The 21,662-nt window shown below is 35.8% G+C and overlaps 2 protein-coding genes and 1 pseudogene across 3 annotated transcripts; all 3 read right to left on the reverse strand.

The window, feature by feature from the left end:
- Positions 1-7,417: 7,417 nt before the first annotated feature.
- On the reverse strand, positions 7,418-10,610 carry LOC143570503 (uncharacterized). Its single transcript, XM_077056138.1, has 5 exons — positions 10,593-10,610; positions 9,052-9,228; positions 8,833-8,913; positions 7,964-8,103; positions 7,418-7,871 (listed from the first exon to the last, which is right to left on the reverse strand). The coding sequence occupies exons 1-5, from the start codon at positions 10,608-10,610 to the stop codon at positions 7,628-7,630; spliced, it is 660 nt and encodes a 219-aa protein (XP_076912253.1). The 3' UTR covers positions 7,418-7,627.
- Positions 10,560-17,102, reverse strand: LOC143570496 (RNA-dependent RNA polymerase 2-like). The gene is made up of 4 exons (XM_077056136.1): positions 16,544-17,102; positions 12,507-14,404; positions 11,605-11,755; positions 10,560-11,528 (listed from the first exon to the last, which is right to left on the reverse strand). The coding sequence occupies exons 1-4, from the start codon at positions 17,081-17,083 to the stop codon at positions 10,761-10,763; spliced, it is 3,357 nt and encodes a 1,118-aa protein (XP_076912251.1). The 5' UTR covers positions 17,084-17,102; the 3' UTR covers positions 10,560-10,760.
- Positions 17,103-18,137: 1,035 nt separating this feature from the next.
- LOC143570497 (pollen receptor-like kinase 4) lies at positions 18,138-20,608 on the reverse strand (annotated as a pseudogene). The gene is made up of 2 exons (XR_013141939.1): positions 19,305-20,608; positions 18,138-18,934 (listed from the first exon to the last, which is right to left on the reverse strand). The product of XR_013141939.1 is annotated as a pollen receptor-like kinase 4 (transcript).
- Positions 20,609-21,662: the final 1,054 nt, after the last annotated feature.

The raw sequence follows: 21,662 nt of genomic DNA on the forward strand, positions 1-21,662 counted from the left end.
AAATAAATAAAACTTATGAATGAAATAGAAGTTATAAAAATACTCATATCTCAAATAAAAAAAATACAAAAATAAAAAGTTTGCAATAGCGCCGGTAGCGCCGGAGACGGTGATGGCGGTGACGACGGCGGTGGCGGAGACGATGGACAGTGATGGTGGTGGTGGTGGTATGTGGTGGTGGCGGCGGTTGTCAAGTGTTGTTATCTAGAGCAATAAGGTGAAAGATGAATGAAATGGAAAAAAGAAAAAGAATGGAGCGAGATGAAATGAATTTGATGAAATAAGATTCCTTATATAATCATTGATTCTATTCCATTGACTAACTAAACACCCCTTATTTCATTACCTCACAATAACTCATTCCATTCTCCATGTTATTCTCGCCTACCAAACATTATCAATAATGATTGAGTAAATTAAAGATCAACTCACTATATATAGGTGAACATATCACTTGTTGGATAAGATCACTATCGTGAAAGCGTCATGTTTTTATCTTTATGCTCAGAAGTGGCCAACTTTCGATTTTGTTGGTGTTTACTTTTTATATATAAAGAGTTGATGAAAATTAATATTGAAATATTATAAATAATATTATCAGAAAGTGTGATGTCTCATTCCTCGATTATAGACAAAAACGTATAATATAAGAAAAAAACGAAAAAACACAAGTCCATCACTAGTGTGCCTCGCTATTTAATTGATAATTTCAACTTTTAATTTTCCTTATGACATCTTTAAATCGATAATTTTATAACACATTCGCAATAATTTAATTATTCAGCCTTTTTATTTTTTGGATATTAGATTTTAATAATCCAAACTTTATGTGGTTTAAAACTTACTATCATCAATTTATATGAGAGATATGATGGATGACCTTAGTTTGTCAGGGTTCGATGCCTGATCTCACCCGGTTTTACCGACCCCTAGTTGTCGTGCCGTTTGGCGGGTGTGGAGGTCGGGCTTTATCCGGGGAATCCCTCAATGGGTGGACCGCTAGGAGCTTCGTCCGTCCAGACTCGTGGCCTGATCGGGCTACCTTTAGCCAATGGGGGTCGCGTACGGAGTACCCGACGTTACTTAGTTGGTCGTTCCAAAAAAAATCCAAACTTTAGCCTATTGGCTAACATTAATTATTTAAGAAATTCCACAGGTTAGTCCCAATTTTTACCCTATTAATTTCCACTTAGTTTTTTTACTAACATAGACTAACCTGGTTAGTTTTGAGACAAAATATGCCATTTTCGTAAGTTAAGGGACAAATGAAAAAGGTTATTAAACTTAAAAACCCATCTTCTTACCCTTTTTGTTCTCCTCACCACCACCGTTGTCTCCCCACCCTATCACCACCTAGGGCCGTCTCCGAGGATTTATATGCCTCCACCGAGCCGAAATAATAAGACCCATAGACTCTAACGAGTAATGAAATATTATAAGCAAAAAAAAAATTTAGGCCTTATGTAAATGATTTTGTTGTTTGGTTTAAACAATTAAATTTTTAAATGAGCTTACTTGGTTATGATTTAGGTTGTGTATAAAACCTTGTGTATAAAAATAAATTTAAAAATGAACTTTGTGTATAAATATAAACTTAAAAATGTATACTAGAACTTCAAATCTTTGGATTGGAAGTCATATCCCCTTTACCTCTAAACCAACCTAATTATTATATAACTTGAGTAAAACATTAAATATACATATTTGTTTTCATAAAATAAATATATAAACAAATTTGTGCCACCGAAAATTAAGTGCCCGGCCGGTCGCCCACACCGCCCTATGCCCGAGCCGCTCCTGTCACCACCACTGATGCCTCCCCACCCTACCTCCACAACACCACCGTGATTAAACTTAAAAAACCTATCCCCACACATTTCTTCCTACACCACCACTAAAAGAAAACTCAAAGCATTGCTTTCATTTTAATTCATTCTCTATAGCCACTAGTCTTTCTATACTCAATTGACTCAGTTCTACAATGCCGGAAACTGACCAATCGACAATTGCGAGATAGCAAATTGATGGCCGAAACTTCTTTCAAGGATAATATTTTCATTTACTTGACTTTCGAATTAGGGTTTTGGATTTTTGGGATTTTTGCGTTTGACGGTGGTGGTGGTGGTGGTGGTGGAGATGTGGCTAATTGTTTTCATCTTTTGTTTGCGTTCGATAGGTGGCGATGAGGGATGCAGTCTTGCCGGAGAAGAATGGATTCAGCGGTGTGGGGGTAGGTTGTTGGAGAAAAAAAGAAATTTGGTTTATGATAAAAAAAAATCTTTGTTTTCCTCCTTTAACTTGGAGAAATGACATAGTTTGCTCCATTACTAATAGGGTTAGTCTTTGTTAAAAAAAAACTCGATGAAAGTCAATAGATTGAAAGTTAGGATTAACCTAATTAATTTTTTAGTTAGAATTAACGTTGAACAATAACCTAAAATTTAAATTACTAAAATCCGATATTCATAATTTTTTTTAATCAAGAATAAACACAACAAGAAATTGGGCCTAGCCAGAACCACCAAAGTACAAACACACCAACTCACCAACTACCAAGTACCAACAAACAATTCAAACCACATGATTATGTATTTTATTTTTCACTTAAGAATCTTATCAAACAATCCATTGCATTTAGAGCAAGTTTTTCATACTTATATGAGTGAGCTTTTGATATTGTACGGAGATGTTGTGAATTAATGAAAGAGAAAATATTAATATTCATTAGTAAATTTGATAAATTACTTTCTACGCTCTTTAACTTTTTAATATTATTTAAAAGTGGTTTTGAGTGTATAAAAGAGAAAATCTCATAAATGTATAAGAAAGTATTATTATATTAATAGAAAATTATTGTATGCGTCCCTGTGATTTCAGGGCGGAGACATAATGAGTCCATGAAAAAATTCTTAAACTTGTTGAGTCCCTGTGGTTACAGAATTAACAATTTGATTTCCTTCCGTTAACTGATAATGTGGAATTACTAGTTTACACTTTTTAACGATCCGAATGAGTTTTTATGGTTAAGTGATTTCTTAGTTTTAGTCTCTCTTTAAAAATTCCTTTCAAATTAAATAATAAACCACCAAACTATAACCAATCAAGCCATAATCAACCAACCAAACCATAATCAGTCAAGAATAAATGAGCCGAACTTTTTTTAACAAAAAAAAAGAACCGAACTTTTTTTAACAAAAATAAACGAACCGAATTAATTTTCTTTACAAAAATAAACGAACCAAACATTTTTTAACAAAAAATATGAACCGAATTAGTTTTATTAACAAAAATAAACGAACCAAACTACCTTTTAAACAAAATTAAATGAACCGAACTACTTTTTTACTAAACCAATCGAATGTAACTACTTCTAAAATAAGTAATTGAATTGAACTCCATCTTAGTGCTAGCTACGACGACATTTATTAAAAATAAGTTTATTAGCTTATTTTTGTTTTAAAAAAAGTTTGGATAATTTATTTTTTGTTAAAAAAAAATAGTTCGATTCATTTTTTTTGTTAAAAATAAGTTTGGTTCGTTTATTTAAAAAAAATAGTTCGATACGTTTGATTTTGTAAAAGCAAATTGCTCAGTTTGTTTAGTTTAGAAAAATAAGTATTTCGTTTTGTTTATTTGTATTAAAAAAAGGTATTTCGGTATCTTATTTTTGTTAAACAGTAGTTCGGTTAGTTTATTTTTGTTTAAAAAGTTATTCGATTTGTTTATTTTTGTTAAAAAATAAGTTTGATTTGTTTTTTACTTTTTGTTAAATGTAGTTGGATTCGTTTATTTTGATTAAACGAAAGGAACTAAATTGATTGTTAAAAAAAGTGGTTCGGTTCGTTTAGTTTATTAAAAAAAAGTAGTTCAATTAATTTGTTTTTGTTAAACGAAAGGAACTAAACTGCTTGTTAAAAAAAGTGGTTCGGTTCATTTAGTTTATTAAAATAAGTAGTTCAATTCATTTATTTTTGTTAAAGGGATATTGGTTTTTTATGTTCACAACTTTATTTCGTTGGTTAATACCACTCCCAACTTTCAATTTGTTACCCACCACTCCCAACTTTCATCACATTTGTTTTTGTCACTCCCTCACTAACTGAAGACTAATGATGTTAGTTTTTTTTGCTGATGTGTCGTTTTTCATTGACGTGGCACGCCTGTGTGGCAGGTTTTAAAAAACTTGTGGGGCCCATCCACAATCTCATCTTCCTTCTTCACACATAACCCATCAACCATCTCTACCGCTATCACCATACAATAACCATCTACCTACCTACAACTAATCGATTTCAAATCAAATAATTATAACATAAAGTGGAGTTCTCACTTGAAGTTGAATTAGTTCTTCAAATTCCAGCACCCATCACCATTAACATCAAACCTCCTATCATTATCATAAAGCCGTTCATGGTGGCCGATCCGTCGTTGATTTCACGGAATACATCACGAACGCCCCTCTAAATTCCTTCGTCATCTTCTCAAAATACCCAACCCCAACACTCCATCTTCATCTGCATCCGATGCCCTTAAACAACCATCTCTCCTAATGAAACCTGTCACCAACCACCGCCACCATTTTCTCCGATTAAGAGTTTCAAGAAGCAGAAACAATTGGAAATCGTTATAGCTTAGGGTGTCATAAATTGATGATGATTGTTATATGGTGAATAAGAATGAGAGGATTTATTGCTTGATTTGGGGTATTTGTGATGGGATTTAAGAGATTGTGTAATTTAGGGTTTACACCACAAATGTTGCTCAACTGATGTTTGATTAGGATAAAATTATAACCCTGCTAAAATAAGTAATTTCCAAGTAAGCATGTCATGTCAATTAAAAAAAGCCACGTCAGCATCATCACTAATGTCGTTAGTCTTCAGTTAGTGAGGGAGTGACAAAAACAAATATGATGAAAGTTCGGAGTGGTGAGTAACAAATCGAAAGTTGAGAGTAATATTAACCAACGAGTGAAAGTTGGGAGTATTAAAAACCAATATCCCTTTGTTAAAAGATAAGTTTGGTTTGTTTATTTTTGTTAAAAAAATTAGTTCGGTTCATTTATTTTTTGTTAGAAAGGTAATTTGATTCGTTTATTTTTGTTAAAAAATAAGTTTGGTTCGTTTATTTTTGTTAAAAAAGTAGTTTAATTCGCTTATTTTTGTTGAACGAAATGAACTACTTGTTAAAAATAGTGATTCGGTCAGAGTTTAGTTTAATAAAAAAACAGTTTGGTCTGTTTATATTTGTTAAAAAAGTAGTTCGGTTCGTTTATTTTTGTTAAAAAAATTAGTCTAGTTCATTTATTCTTGTTAAAGGTGAAGGTGACTCAAGGTGACCAATTATGAAAAGTTCATAGACTCAGAGTGACAATGTATATATATAGAAGTTAAATGACGAATATACCCCTGAAGCTAACATTGTTAATTAACGGTAGGGACTCAAATGGTTCATTTTTAAAACCACGGGTACTCAACCAGTTCAAAAAAAATTTCAGGGACTTATTTGCCTCCAGCCTAAAACCATAGGGACACAAACAGTAATTTTTTCTTACATTAATAATATTGACAATGGTATTTTTATTAAAAACTTATAGCTATTCTGTTTAGTATGACAAACTTGATAGAATTCAACTCAGAAATTTAAAAAGAGTATGTTGAGAAAAAAAATGCAAATGCCATTTAAATAAATCACATCCAATTCATATAAAAAAAATTCAACCAAATAAATTAGAACCCACCCCTCTACTGGCTACTAACTACCAGTCTACCACAACCAATATTGATGTATCCAGTATCCACTAGCCATCACCTTAAATTCTTTACGTGCCGTCTGTAATCAGATTTTCTTAAAATTAAAATATATATAGTAACTAAAATCTGTTCCGTGCGCATCAGCTATTTATGTAAGGATCTTATCAAATTAGATTTTTTGAACCGCAAAAATAACTTACATTGTTTGAACAGCAAAAATAAAATAACTCTTTGATGAAAACTCAACCACAAAAGAAAGCGTCTATGATTTTAGTAAAAAAATTTATCATTTAGTGTATAGAGTATCATTTGATGTTGCCACAATTGATATTTGATGTTGAAATGACAATATATTTACGTATCATTTTGTGTGGCGCCCTTGCATGATCTTACGTGGCAATGGGATGGCGCGCCACACACCAACCACAACACATGGTCTAAGTGTTTATTAGGCTTTCATAATTATGGTATTATAGATGATTCTCGTTTCAAATACGTCGGTATGATTATAAATATAGTAGGTCTGACCAATTTATGTTGAGACAAAATCCCAAACTTTAACATCCGTTCACCTTTTCGTTTTAAAACTTTAACCGAGGGGTTAACTCTAGCGTCGTGTTCCCGAGTCCTTTTCTAGGGAAAGAAGGGGAAGGCAAAAACAGGAAACTTGAAAGCATTTATGTTTTCGAGTTTTTCAAGGGAAGGAAGTTAAAAAAACAAAATAGAAAGGAAAACTAACTTTCTCTTCTAACTTTCTTTTTAAAATGGACGAATTTAAAGAGAAACTAATCTTCTTAACTTCAAAATTCTTCAATATCTTTTCAAATTCTCCAAACTCTGTAACACAAAGTTAAATTATATTGTTCATTTTTCCTCGGTTCGTTTTTTCTTACCTCTCTTCTTTTCTTTAGTCTATTAAACTCCGAACAACGTGTAGTCAAGTTGAGGCACGGGCAATGCAATCATCAATGAATCGCTTTTCAGACTACAACTTACATTTTGTAGTATATAGATGTTCAACCTACAAATTTCAGTAAGAGTTTATCTGCGCAACTATTCATCGGGTTCCATCGGAAATTTATTGGGATTTAAGATAATCAGATTTGTCTAGCTGTCTCGTTAAAAATTCAACTCATTCACATTACCCATGGCTTATTCCTTGTTCGTAGTTTGTACTTTGTTCATTAAGAACATGTTTACCTAATCAATGAGTTGCTTTATTTTTACATATATGTTTGTGCATTATCTAATTGATTATATTGTTATCTTTTACTAGCATTTTACTAAGTTAAAAGGAATATCGTTCATAAACTAATAATCATACTATAAAAAGGCCTTGGTAGGCATAATCCAATGAAATTGGAATCTGAATTCCATTTATTAATGTGCTTGGTTAACATTATTTGTTGGAATAGAATCCCAATTTCATACTTTGTTCGGCTAAAAAATGAACTGGAATTAGTTCCCTCATGTAAATGAATTTATCAATTCTATTAAAATGCGAAGAAAATGGAATACAATTCACCATCACCGCTACTAACGGCCCTGTATCCTTTAAAATCAAATGACGAACCTCAACTTCTAATCCAATTCCTTCGTATTCTAATTCCTTTGACAAATTTCAACTCCTTCAAAAAAATTACACGAACCAAACACTTAACCACATGTCCTTGATACTGTACTAAACAGGTTCAACTTCTAAAAGCTAAATCCTATTCCTAACCACCGGTTAGGTTTGGTCATACCAGAAATAATAAAGAGTTTGAAGGCACAGTAACGCATTTTCTGCAACACAAATTGATGTATGTTTCTTTCCCGATATAAAGGGGTTATTGTGTTGTAAACTCTGTGCTTGTCTAACAAATAAGTTGCGGCTAAAGTGGGAGTCGTTCAGGCTCAGGTGGGTTCATAGACATGATGCATAACGAGTGTGGAAGAAAGAAATATACAGCTAAAAACAAAATGACTCCAAGATCAGCTTCTTCGCCAACAGCTGGTCTTGGAGGATCCACTAAATATATCTGGCTTGCGCACCACATACAGTACATGCTAGCAATCGTTATCAGAAGCTTAACAGAGTTACCTGATTGTTTTCTGATATTTCTTTCGCCCTTCATCCTGCAATTCATCATTTCATCAACAAAAGTAAAGAAAACCGAAACATAACGATGCCATAAACAACACAAGACGAAGTAAAACCCTAATCGCACCTGTTAATGCGAATGAAACCAATGATCAAACAGCCACATAAGAATCCAACTACAACAACAGCGTCTGGATTCACCGGAGCATGGCCTTTCCACCAACCGGTACCCAGTATCCAAGTGTACACGGTTGAGTGCCCGTTTTCCTGCATTATTATCGATATTAACTATTAAGCATGTTCATTGTGTTAAACTTTCTGTTATTGTTAGTTATCTCCTAACTGCTACAGTTAAGTAGTTAGACGTAGGGGTGTGCAAGAAACCAAAAAAACCAATCCGAAACCGAAAAATCCAAACCGAAACAAAAACCGACGGTTTGGTTTTATGTTTTCGTAAAAACAGAACTAACGGTTTGGTTTTGGTTTTGCATGTAATAAAAACCGAAAAAACCGAACCGAACCGAACTCCTAAAATTTTGTTTTTTTAATATTAAATAATTTATAAGATTTAATAAATACGTAACTCAAATATTTTTGGTAAAATGTACAATATTCTATCATTTTACAATAAACAAAATTATTTATACCTAAATTCATTATTTTTTGCCAACTTTATTTTCGGCCTAAACTTTTCAAGATCAAATGTCAAAAACCGAAACCGAACCGTAACCAAAACGAAAACCGGAAAACCGAAAACAAAAAATCCGAAACCGAACGGTTTCAAATACTACATAAACCGAAGTTTTGGTTTTCGGTTCGGTTTTAACCAAAAACCGCACCACGCACACCCCTAGTTAGACGTCTTATACTAACCTTTACATATACGAACTAGTATCGCAACTTTCGATCATAATAATACAGTAATCTCTCTCTAAAAGCATACACTAATCGATGAACTATAACGCCAATTATTGCTACAAATGAATGAAACAATACCTCAAAGAGATGATCTAGGAAGAAATGCGATAACGAACCGGCTGACACGAGCAACAAGCATTGCTTCACAGTAAGTGGAACCTGAACCGAAAACAGTTAAAACACTATAAGCACATGCTAATAATTAGGGCATCGATTGAACATTAACCACAAAATCACTCAAAATGCCAAATCATCAATCCATAAATCAATAATTACAACAAATTGTTAACCACTAACCCCTGTGACGGAGTCCAGCAAGCCGTTGGAGATGAATAATCGAGAAACACGAGAGTAGAGTAAACACCGAGGATGAAAATGTAAAGGAACGGATCGTGAATGAACTCCTCGACGGATGAGCCGAAGCCGAGAGTGACCGAAGAAGGCGTTGAGAGCGTAGATGAGGCAGTGGTGAACCTGGCGTTAGAGATGCTCATCAGAGCTTCTCCGGTTCCTAGAGCGTACATCATGTGTGGACCTGGTCCTGGCATTTCGCCGGAGTTAATTCAAATCAGCGGTAAAGGCGGAGGAATAGATTTGGATTGCCGGAATATTCTGGTGAGTCACACTTTTCGTCTGCTGTAAGTTTCAGATTACACACCTGAATATATATATATATAGGTTGTTTCAGAAAAGCAATGAAAAGGGAAAACTATTGATAGTTTAAAAAGCTCATAGACTTAGAGGTGCACAAAAAACCCGAACCTGAAATGAAAACCCGGAACCAGTTTTTGTAATACCCGAACCCGTACCCGACCCTACCCGTATGGTACGGATAGGGTATGCATTTCGGTACTAAAATCCGAACCCGAACCAGACCCGATTTGTACCCGGTAATACCTGAAAACCCGAACCCGTTCCATTCCCGGAACAAGGTATTTCCAAAACCCAAAACCGGGTATTTCAAATACCCGTGTATACCCGAAAAATACCCGAAAAATACCTCTAAAAAGTGCAACCTTTTAAAAAAAATCCAATATATACCAGAAAAATACCCAGAAAAAAGCCCGAAAAACCCCACAAATAGGGTTTTTCAATACCCAAAAATAGGGTATTCAAATACCCGGTTCTATACCCGACCCAAACCCGATGCATAGGGTATATTTTTTAGAGGCAATACCCGGACCCGAACCCGACCCGGTTTTCACCGATACCCGATTTTTCAATACCCGGTTATACCCAAACCTGGTTCTATACCCGAACCCGGGTATTTCAAAAACCCGATTTGTGCACCTCTACATAGACTTGTTTAAAAAATGCACTCGAAATCTTTTCGTTTGCAAACAAGCTGAGCCTGAACCAAAGTAAGTATACTTGTTTGTCTGTTCGTTTAATTAAGTATATTATATAAACTATATAGTCCAAATTTTAATATATAAGCTATAAATTATGTAGTTTATAACTTCCGCAAAAGGATACAGATTTTAAAACTAAACAAGTTGGCTCAACAAATCACGAGCAATCCCAACTTCTCAAGTGTTTAATGAGTAGAGCTTGAGCTCAACATTTTAGTCCATTAAAATAAACGAGCTGATGAAGCCGACTTACTTAACTTTGAATTGAGAGCCTAACCTAGCAAGCTCGACTCAACTTGCTTACGGCCCTAATTTCATTCAAGTTTCTTTTAAAGATGCTTGAATTGAAGTTCATTTTTTCTCTTTATAACCATACTGAAACTGGCCACCTTAGCGGTATATTGGCCGTTCTTGTTTACCAGTCGCCTTAACAGTCTATTGGGCACGTTATAAAAAAAAGAATAAAGATACAAAACACGCACGTACAATAAACATATCATACATTGCGATCTTTGAAAATGATCTTAAGAAGTTAAAAGAGTCAACCAAATCCAATGGCAACACATGATGGATCCCTTGATGCACATCACCACCATTATTCTCAAACAAACTTCAACTAACATTACAAATCAACACAATTCACCTTTCCTCTCTTCACTCCAGCATCTTCCGGCTGTTAATCGACTTAATATCCAACAAAATATGCCCTACAATCCACGGAAACCCTAAGCATTTAACATTCCCCTTACAGTAATCCGCATGGTAAGTCACATGATACCATGCAGCTGCCAACTTATGTCGGTCTTTCGCCTCACAACCACCCTCAAACCACCCCTTTGCATCCCGTTGCAAACACTTGATGGCCACCAGTATCCTATCTTTCGTTTCACCATACCTCCTGTTATCCCGCTGCAAGTAAGACGACTTATTCCTTATATTTCCCGTAAGAATCTCATCCTCGGTTTCCGCTTCATAATAAGTCATCAAGCTAGTCAGAGCATCTAAGTACATTTCTTTATGTGTCAATGCAGTATCGATAAAGTCAATAAACCCGCTGACCACGAGATCTGGATCAAAAGAATCTTGAATAGCTTCAGTTGTATAAGCCGATGCTGCATTATCTATTAGCTCGGATTCTTTGGTGGCTCGGTAAAGCTTTCCGAGTGGTCCTTGTGAGATGTACATGGGTCGGTCCCACCTAGCCATGAAGTCCGGGTATTCCCGTGGTCTTAAAGACCGTGGCATTTCAGCGGGAGCCCCAGTTTTCGCAAAATCAACAGCCATAGAGTGAAGTGTAGCCAATTGAAGACATTTTGGGCTCAATGCTTTCTCGGGTTCACGGTCCGCATGGACCAAGTGTGCGTTTGAGATGCCACCAAGTGTATCGCTTGTCATGTAATCCACAAAAAACTTCCCGATTTCCTGTAATCAGATTTGTGTTTTGAGTTTAGTTTTTGTACAATTAATATTGGTTTTTGGAAATGTTAATTTGGCATACCTCTAATGTAACGTCGTGGTCTGTTAGACGTGGTCTTCGACCCGTGTAGTCCATCGGGTCCACCGTTCGAGGTGGGATTAGAGATTCATCCCAGCTAACGAAATACAGATCACCATCAAGATCACCACCGGAACATTCATTTGGATGAGGCCTGTAAAATGCAAATGTCAAATATTAATTTTATTATATAGTCGGGAATCTAGCGATTTAGATTATAATTTATTTCAAATGGGTCAAAGGGTAAAACTTTAAAAGACTTGGAAACGAGTCAAATTGTTAAAATTCATAAAACTAGCCGAATGAAAACGGGTCAAATAGGCAAAACTAGAAGAACTAACCAGCGTGGAATCAGGTCAAATTAGTAAAATACATATAACTAGCTAAATAGAATCGACTCAAAATGGTAAAATTCATAAAACTAGCTAAAATAGAAGTGGGCCAAATTAGTAAAAATCATAAAACTAGCTGAATGAAAACGGGTCGGTCAAATTTAGCTATATAGAAATGAGTAAAAATTGGTAAAATTGATAAAACTAGCAAAATGGAAACAGGTCAAATTGATAAACTTCAATAAATGAAAGAGGGTCAAATCGAAAAATTTCATAAAACTAACAAAAAACGAAAATGGGTCAAAGTGAAAACTTTAAAAAAATAGCAAAATGGAAGCAGGTCAAGCAGATTGAAAGTTACTCAGAAGTGCATCCAACATGCATAAGACCTCATAAACTGTATTACTTAAAAAGATCAAATATTTATTGTAAACCACTCAGAAAATATAGCATTGTAATCATATTTAAAAACATTTTGAAAAAAGAATTAAATTTTGACCCGGACCCGCTCATTTTGCCACATCCACCTCTAGATACAATCATACAAAATTATGATACAAAAAGCAATATTACCGTTCTCCTTTTTGAGGAAACACGATGCAGTCTTTATAATCTTTCTCATCTAATGCAATCTCATAAACAGCATCAAGAACCCTAACATCACCTGGGTGAAGACAAGGATTTCTTGTAACGACAACCTTCCCCATCACAACCGAAGTCATCTCATCCATCGTTTTAAAATACTTGTGTTCCCGACTTTTAAGTTCCGTTTTAGTCAACGTGATCCTAACATAAACTTGACCATACTCCAAAACCCCGGATTCATCCAAACACCCAACAAGAATCCGACCCTTCGGTACAAAAACCCGACATCTAGTCCTCAAATCAACAAGCAAATTATCATGGTGTGACAAAAGCATCATTGAGAGGTATGGTTCACGATTTGGTTTGTACCCTTGAAGCAACATCTTTACAAGAATGTCTTTTACATCATAAGACCCCAAACCATCCAAAACCATTAACGCATCCTCACTGCTATACAACATTGCGTTTATAACCCGAAGTTGTGCATCTTGTAAAGCTAAAAAAGCGTCATCTTTAACGCCTAAAGTTGACAAAAGAGTAACAATTTCACGGTTGAAGTAACATGATTGTGATTCACTATGTTTTGTGACATTTAGCATCCGGTTTTTGGATTCAAATTTGAGCATGCTTTTTCGTAAAGATAATTTCTTGAACGAATTTCGGTCAACCGCAATAACGCCTTTATAACCACCATATCGGATTTGAAAAGCCGAAGGGATGTGTTTCAAACCGTATTTTGAAGCAACTTCTTTAGCAAAAGAAAGTGAGATTTTCCCAATCCCGTCTGAAAAACAATAGTCAACGCCATCGGTTTTGACTTCAATATCGGGAATAATCTCGACATGATGAGGTGGCACTTCAATGGTTTGTTTTGAAGTGCTAAACAACTGGCCCATTCTCGCAGCACACTTTGATATGTTTCGAATACTAGTAAAACACCCCATCCATTTTCTTATATCATCAGCTGTCACGTGGTTGTTAGAAGCAAACATCCAGACGGAGTTTGACCGGAGTTGACTTGCAGAAAATGCTAAAAATTCAAACTTTTTTGATCCTATACAAATCCCGTTTCTCATAATATCAAGTGCTCGATCATACACTTTGGTTTTAATAGGCTTTGAAAAGATTCCTTGTTGAAGGCTTACTGAAATAACATTCGGTTGAAGCTTGCCCCAATCTTCATCAACAAACGTTAGCCTTAAAAAATCCGAAGAATATTCAGAATAATGCTTAACGATGTAATTTGACGCCTCGAGTTCTGGACCAAGACAGTAAATCTTCGTAGGGGTGATATAGACTCTATGAATGCTCATAATCTTGTTTTGACCTGTTGATTTGCTAGACGACGAAACCTTGAGTGTTTGACTCAAGGTGTTGAGTTTATCTTCAATATACGAGATGGGGTCGTAACAAGTAGTATGTGTTTTATGCATTTTTTTTAACACTGTCATTACAGAATCTTGATCTTGATTGATTATAAAATCAATTAGCTCACTATTAACCGAAGCAAGACTTAGCTTTTGAGTTTGAACTAATGAGTTGAGCTGAAATAGGATTTCGTACGATAAGCTTGACTCTGGTTGACTATTTACAAGTGGAACTATATCAGCAGATGAATGAAACTCTTTCCCTTCTTCTACAGTCAGCATGATTAGATCTTTAATATAAAAAGGTAAACTTGTAAAACTTTCCAGAGCCGAATGTGGTTCTTCAAATTCCAAACATAATGTGCATGATTGACCAATGGATTTCTTGCTGGAGAAATCAGTGGTCCGAACCCATGTGAACTCAAAGTTTTCCTTGCAGACATGATAGCGGTCAGAGCTGAACCGAGGTGAGACTTTGGGTCCTGACAGTCTTTGGTATAGCTTTGGTGCATGCTTGAGCTATAAAAAGTGAACATAAAGCTTCAATCAATGAATTTGTAAATGTGACATATAATTCTAGGGGTGTCCAAAATACCCGAACCCGATTAACCCGACCCGAATAATCAAATTCGGGTCGGGTTAAATCGGGCCAAAAAGTATTAATCGGGTTATTCGGGTCAACCCGAATAACCCGAATTGTTAATAGGTTCGGGTTTCGGGTTCATTTTTGGAAAAAAGTCGGGTTAAAGGTTAACCCGAATAACCCGATTAGTGGTTATACTTAACTTTAAATACAATAATTAAAATGTGAAATAAGCACCATAGAGGCAATAACGTTGTGTTCATGAACCGTTCGGCGGAAAGTTCATTTATGTTGTTTTCATTTAATTAAACGAACGAACATGAACACATATTTCACTCGTTCATCTATGTTTGTGAATGTTTGTTTATGATCGTTCATTTAAGTTTGTTTGCGTTCGTTCATGTTCGTTTACATATTAATAGAAAATTATTAAATATTATTTGCATTTAGTAATTATATCACCCTGATATGTTTTATATTTGTTTGTTTGTGTTTCTTTAAATGCGTTCATTTATGTTTGTTAATGTATGTTTGTGTTGTTAATGTATGTGCATATATGTTCCTTCATGTTCGTTTATCTTTGTTAAATTATGTTCATTTATGTTCATGAATTCTTCGTTTAGATTTTAAATGAACGATCATGAACACAAATATTTGTTCGATTAAGTGTTCGTTTTCGTTAAAAGTTAAATGAAAGAATACAGACATGCCTTTGTTCATGTTTGTTCAGTTCTTTTACAGGTTTATATGTGAAATTATAAGATAATTACTTGTAAAAGAAATTGAAAATTAAGTGGAATGAGAAATTTTGCAACCTACAAGTGACAAACACATAAAACAACTTAAAATTATAAAGTAACATGGTCAACCCGATTAACCCGACAAACCTGACCCGACAAACCCGAAACCCGAACCTTAATAGGGTCGGGTTGCGGGTTATATTTTTTTAAGGAAAACCCGACTAACCCGACCCCATTAACCCGAAACCCGATCGGGTTGACCCGATTAACACCCCTATATAATTCTACAAGTTGTAATATACGGTTCAAAATTTCAAAACAAAATATAAACTGTGTGCATGAAACTGAAATAGCCAACCCATAACCAATATAACCCAACCCAGTCAAAACGCGAGTTTGGTTTTAGGTTTTTGCAAAAACCGAATTTCCGATTCAGTTTCAGTTTTGCATGTACCAAAAACTGAACCTAATTTCATAAACCGGGCTAGACATGCGAACCCCGTGAAAACCGAAAAAGTTAACTCTTGTTATAATTAATTAATCATTAATTAAAAGATATTGATCCTAAGCTTCAGGCCCAAAATTCATTATTTCGAGCCATTCTTTTTCGGCCCAGACAACAAAACCGAAATCGAACGGAACCAATGTGAAGACTGAAAACCAAAAGTTTTTCAAAAGCCCAAAAAAACCGAATTTTCAGTCTTTGGTTGGGTTTTGAGCACAAAACTGACCCATGCACACCTCTAGTTAGAGCTCATAGTCATTTATCATTGGATTAAATAAACCACAGATAGATAAATTTACATTTCTCTCTTTAATTACACAGCTTATATACTTCTCCAAATCCAACTGTATTAACCCAAATAAAAAAAAAACTGAACCAATTTAAAGAGAATATGAAAGACCAAGCTGCAATTCTGAAAAAAAAAAAGTGTCAACTTCAAAAGTTAAAAAAACATAATAATAAACTATTAATTATCAAGAAGCAATAAAAATACAAGCTTTATCAAACCAAACAGTCCAAAGATCAAATAACTTTATTCAATTAATGTTTACAGCATTCTTTATAACTTTAAAAAGTCAAAATCAGTTACTTGGGTAATCACTTGATTAAAGCCACAGATAGATAACTAATAACTTTACATTTTTCTCTTTAATCACAACTTCTCAAAAATTAAAATCCAATTATTTACCCTAAATGATCTAAAAACAACCAATTAAAAGAGAATACAAAATATCAAGCAACAATTCTGAAAAAAATAAACTATTAACAATCAAGAAGCAATAAAAATGCAAACTTTATCAAACCAAACAAGACAAAGATCAAACACACACCTTTAAAACAACTGCATTAGGTTCTTGAGTACCAACACAGCAAGGAACAGTCTCCAAAACATCACTAAACTGCAACTCCAACCTATAAACCTCTCCCAAATGCATCACCCAAAACTCAAACCCCTTTCTTTCAGGCAAAACCCAGGCTTTAACATCCTCCCAAGCCTCCAAAACCGCCATACGATCTCGTTTAACCAGCAACCCGGTTCTCAGAAACCCGCGTTCGACCCGGTTGTGGGGGTTAACGGGTCGGACGATGACGTCATCGAGGGAGTGAGTGAGAGTGAGGTTGAAGCCCTTGAAGCAGAGGCTGGAGGATTGGGATAAGTTGATGGCTTTGGATTTGGAAACTAGGGTTTCGAATTGGACGCGGCCGAAGCCTCGGGACTTCCAGTTTTTGTGGTCGGAGGAGATTTCGCAGGCGAAGATGGTGGATTTGCCGGTGTGGGATTCGAGGAAGTCCAGGAGGTCTTTGGCGGTGGCTGATCGGGGAATGTTGGTGATTCGCACGGTGGCCGTGGCGGTCTCGTCTACCGCCATTGGTGGTGGTTGATGATCGGAAGTGGAAGTGGAAGTGGAAGTGGGTGGTTTTAGTTTAGAGGGTTTGGGGTGGAAATAAGAGAGAATATATGGAGAACGGGAATATAAAGCTATATTGGGATATTTTTGTCGACATATATGATTCTCAATAATTAAAAACTGAATCTCGCGGTTTAAAGCTCGTGCTCTCGTTTGATAAGATTTCAAAAAAGTTAACTAAAACAACTTGATTTGAAATGATTTGAGCAAAGCTGAGTTAATTTTGTAACCGAGTCGAAATTAACCCAATCTCGGCTTGGGTCGTGGCTCGGCTAGTTGGCTAGATCTTAGGCCCGTTTAACTTCAAGATTGAGATCGAGCCTAGCCGAGTTGTCTCGTTTGATTTCAAGCTTGAGCTCAAACCCACCCTGGCTGGACTTTGGCTCAAGTCTGTGAACAACTATATAATAAAACGTAGCATGCAGATAAAAAAATATTCTTTGTAGAGATAGAGAAATAATTCCTCTAGGCGTCGCTAGGCAGTTGTGTAACCTAAGCACAACGTCTCGTACAACCTTAAAATACCCATTAAACAAATTGCCACTATAATGGCGACCCACATCATCGTTTTGATTTATTGTGATTGGCCCATCTAAATATAATCTATGGTTGAAAAATAATAATATTTTGAACTTTTGGTTAATTAATCTTTCCATAACACTTGCCTTTTAGCTTGGTTAGTTAATGTCGCTCGTCTACATGACAATGACGTGTGACAATAGTTTTTTTTAACTAACCTTTATCCACAATCCATTCATGCACTTATTCTTCAATACAAACAAAAAACCGGCGAAGGGTATGAAGTCGTATAAAGTATAACAATAACATCAATCTTGATTATCCATTTTAAGAAAAGCATACTACACATTATTATAATTTTAGCTTTAAAATTATAGATCAAGAAAAACCAATAAGAACCATTCATTTTTTATTTTACCAACGAACAATAAATTAAGCCCGGTTACCGCCCAATTGCAAAGGATGATCTTATTCGTCTGCAATCACAAACAACGCTAGGTAGCCCAAGCCCATCATTTTCTGTTTCATGGAAAACCCGTCGCTTGAAGACCTATTATGGTAAAACCCAGTTGAAATCAAATTCAAACTTAAGATCTTGTGGCCGAACCGGCCCAAATCTAATGAGAACCATTCATGCATTTATTTTTCAACATAAACCAAAAAACCAATGAGCCTTTGTTGCAAATAAAGGTATGAAATCATATATATTAACATCAATCTTGATTATTCATTCAGACAGATTTTTATAACTTTATATTTAATATCATGGATCAGAAGAAACCATGGATCTTTCATGTTCTTCCTTCAAATAAACTACCATTGCAGCCACTTGATCCATTCCAGGTCTCATATCAGGTGAATCATTTATGCACTTCAAAGCTATCTTCAACAAGCCCACCATCCTTTCTTCACTAGCACCTTCAACCACCAAAGCCTTATCAAACAACTCACCGGTCCATTCTTCCTTGACCACCGAGTTAACCCACTTAGCTAGATCAAGCCCGTTGCTCTGAACCCGCTTCCCTGTCAGCAACTCCAGTAGAACCACACCGAATGCATACACATCAACATTAAATGCATTGCTATTTTCTGAACCATTGTCTACCACCATTAAACCATATTCACTTATGCTAGAACCCATGTCCTTTGTAAGCAAAATGTTTGATGATTTTAAGTTCCCATGAGCTATCTGGTCATCTTTGAGCGCGGTGTGCATGAACGCTAGCGCTTCGGCTGTGTTACATGCAATGTTTAGTCTGCTTCCCCAGTCGAAAATTTGTCCACTATGTGATCCTGCAAATTATTACAAGGCTATGAGTTATTGATAATAAGTATAAATGGCAGAATGGGTAGGTTAGATAATGGATCAAAACGGGTAAACCATTTTAAAGAATAGGCCGAACCGAACAAATTCACAAAATAGACATGATTTTTTAAATTTGGCAATGAACCATAACTTGACACGTGTTTTGGCGCAACATATTTCAATCTAGACTTTATGCTTTTGGAGCAACATATTCATACTGCCCATGGGAGTCGGGTCGGGCCAGTGTGGCATTGTAATGGCCCGGCCCGACCCAACCCGCTTGTCTAGCAAACTCCTTAAACATTTTTAGTTATAGCTCATTTGGACTCGATTACATCATTGTGTGACCAAACTTACCATGGAGAAGCTTAAACAGACTACCATTCGGTTGAAACTCATAAACGAGTAGCTTTTCTCGTTTAGAACAATAATATGCAACTACTGGCAACACTTTAGGGTGTTTCACTTGATCAATTCTTTGCATTCTTTTCTCAAATTCATCTTTTGAAATCTCCCAATCTTTAAACCTTTTAACAACAAGCGGAACACCACCGTCCGGAAGAACTTTATAAAGACTTCCATGTTTCCCCTTTTCAATCAACTCGGCTGGAGCTCTAAGCAAATCTTCAAATTTCAGCCCGTTAGCCACTTCCACCTGGCTCGAAAGAACAACGAGTGAACCCGAAACCGCACCGTTTTCAGCCGAAGTTATTGAGAATTCCGACCTGCTTTGACCGGTCTTTGACTCGCTTGAAACACCACTATCTTTAATGCTTTAACACCTTCTTTCACTGAACCAATCTTGGTATCTTCAAGATTCCACCTTCTTTTGAGAATCAAAACACCAATCAAAACAAGAATGATCAAACCAAGAATTGCCAAACCCGAATAAACAAAAAGATCATGCAAGTCTTTCTTTTTATTTTTTTTAGTACACGCATTTGGCCACTCTTTCCCACATAACCGAGGGTTACCCGCGAAGCTTTTAGCGCCAAAACGACCGGTGTCATCAGGTATTTGACCGGTCAAATCATTATTCGAGACATCTAAATACTCAAGTTGGTGATAATTGAAGTTTGGTAGCGGCCCAGTAAGCCGATTGTTCTGAGCCAAAAAGGTTTTCAGGCCCGTGTTTCTTGACATATCTGGAATCTCACCACTGAGCTCGTTGTCGGATATATCAATCCTAACCAAATCAGTCAAACTGGTCAACGAACCCGGAAGGTCGCCTGCAAAGTGGTTCCCGTTTAAATACAAAAGCCTGAGTTTTTTGCAGTTTGATATTTCTTGTGGTAAGCTTCCTTTAAGATTATTGTATTTGAGGCTAAGTAAAAGAAGATTTGTTTCTTTGCAAACGGATTCAAAATCAACGGTTCCTGATAAACCGATCTGCTGGAGAAGAATGTGCTTCACAGTTTGGTTGTTGGTGTCACACTTCACCCCGTACCAGTGATCCGTGCATGGGTCTGATGAAGGGTTCCATCCCCAGTTTGGTTTGTTTTGCATGGTTCCGGGCCCGAGTTTATCCATGAATTTAACCAATGCTTCCACTACATCGGGTGTTTCTGTCTTTCCGAATGGAAAAAGAAGAATAAAAACAAAAGAAACCGCAAGAACAGATTGAATATTCGACATTTCTAAGAAAGAAACCATAAATTTGAACACAGTTTATGCAAGGAATGTCATTTTGTTTGTTTTGATGATGTTATATACATAAAAGTGTTTTAACTTTAAAATACATAGAAAGTACAATATATGTCTGCCGGCTGAAATTGGTGAATACTAAATGGTTAGTATTGTTGCCTTGTTATGCTACATTGTTGAGCTTCATGATGTAGTTTTTGTAAGTATCTATAAATACCTGCGATAATATAGAGGATTGTTTTAACCTTGCTCTAACGTTCCTTTTGGAACAAATTTTGTCACATGATAGGTTTTTTAACCGTACCTTATAATACTCTTTTTTTTTAAACTCCAATTAGCAAGCTCCATTCATCGTAGCCAAGTTGTTCAAACCGAATTGAGCTGAAACTGGGTCGGGTTTGAAACCAGCCCATCAGGCCCGAACCAGTTTCTTTTTGCATGTCTATTCTGAAATCTGAACTAACTGAATATTTAATGTTGTTATCTTTGTTTATAAATGAGTGGTTTATAAACAAAGCAGGGACAGGTTGGTAAAACCCAGACGGTGGTAAAACCAAAGCAGGTGGTAAGTGCACGCGAATTGTCAGTTTTGGTTACGTGAGTTATGATATCGAAACTGAAACAAAAAATAAAACAAAACAGTATAAAAATTGAGGTTGACCAATGAGGTGACGTCGGTCAGTAAAACTCGGGCATTGATAAAACTCGAGTGTTGTCGATCCCGAGTGTTGAGGTGATGAGTCTACACAAATTTGGTCGGTCCCCGTCACGTTCGTTATGGTGCCGAAACTAAAACAAAAACAAAAATTGGCGTTCTTTTTCATTACGGTACCGAAACTAAAACAAAAAACGGTGATTCTACGCAAATTCGGTTGGTTCTACTTACCATCCGGCCCATACCAAAGTTAATTTGATAAACAATTCTCACGTTTACATAAACATATGTATAAATAAACATAAGTGATACACTTAGGAACCAAAATCATAAGTAACACACTTGAGAAAAAATAACCAACTTTTTGTTCCATTAGAGATTTGATCTTTAGTTCCAATCTTGAAGAAACATTTACC

The sequence above is a fragment of the Bidens hawaiensis genome, unplaced genomic scaffold (assembly GCF_021521415.1).
Source record: "Bidens hawaiensis isolate Kalapana, Puna unplaced genomic scaffold, B.hawaiensis_p1.1 tig00024994_1, whole genome shotgun sequence".
Classification (NCBI taxonomy): domain Eukaryota; kingdom Viridiplantae; phylum Streptophyta; class Magnoliopsida; order Asterales; family Asteraceae; genus Bidens; species Bidens hawaiensis.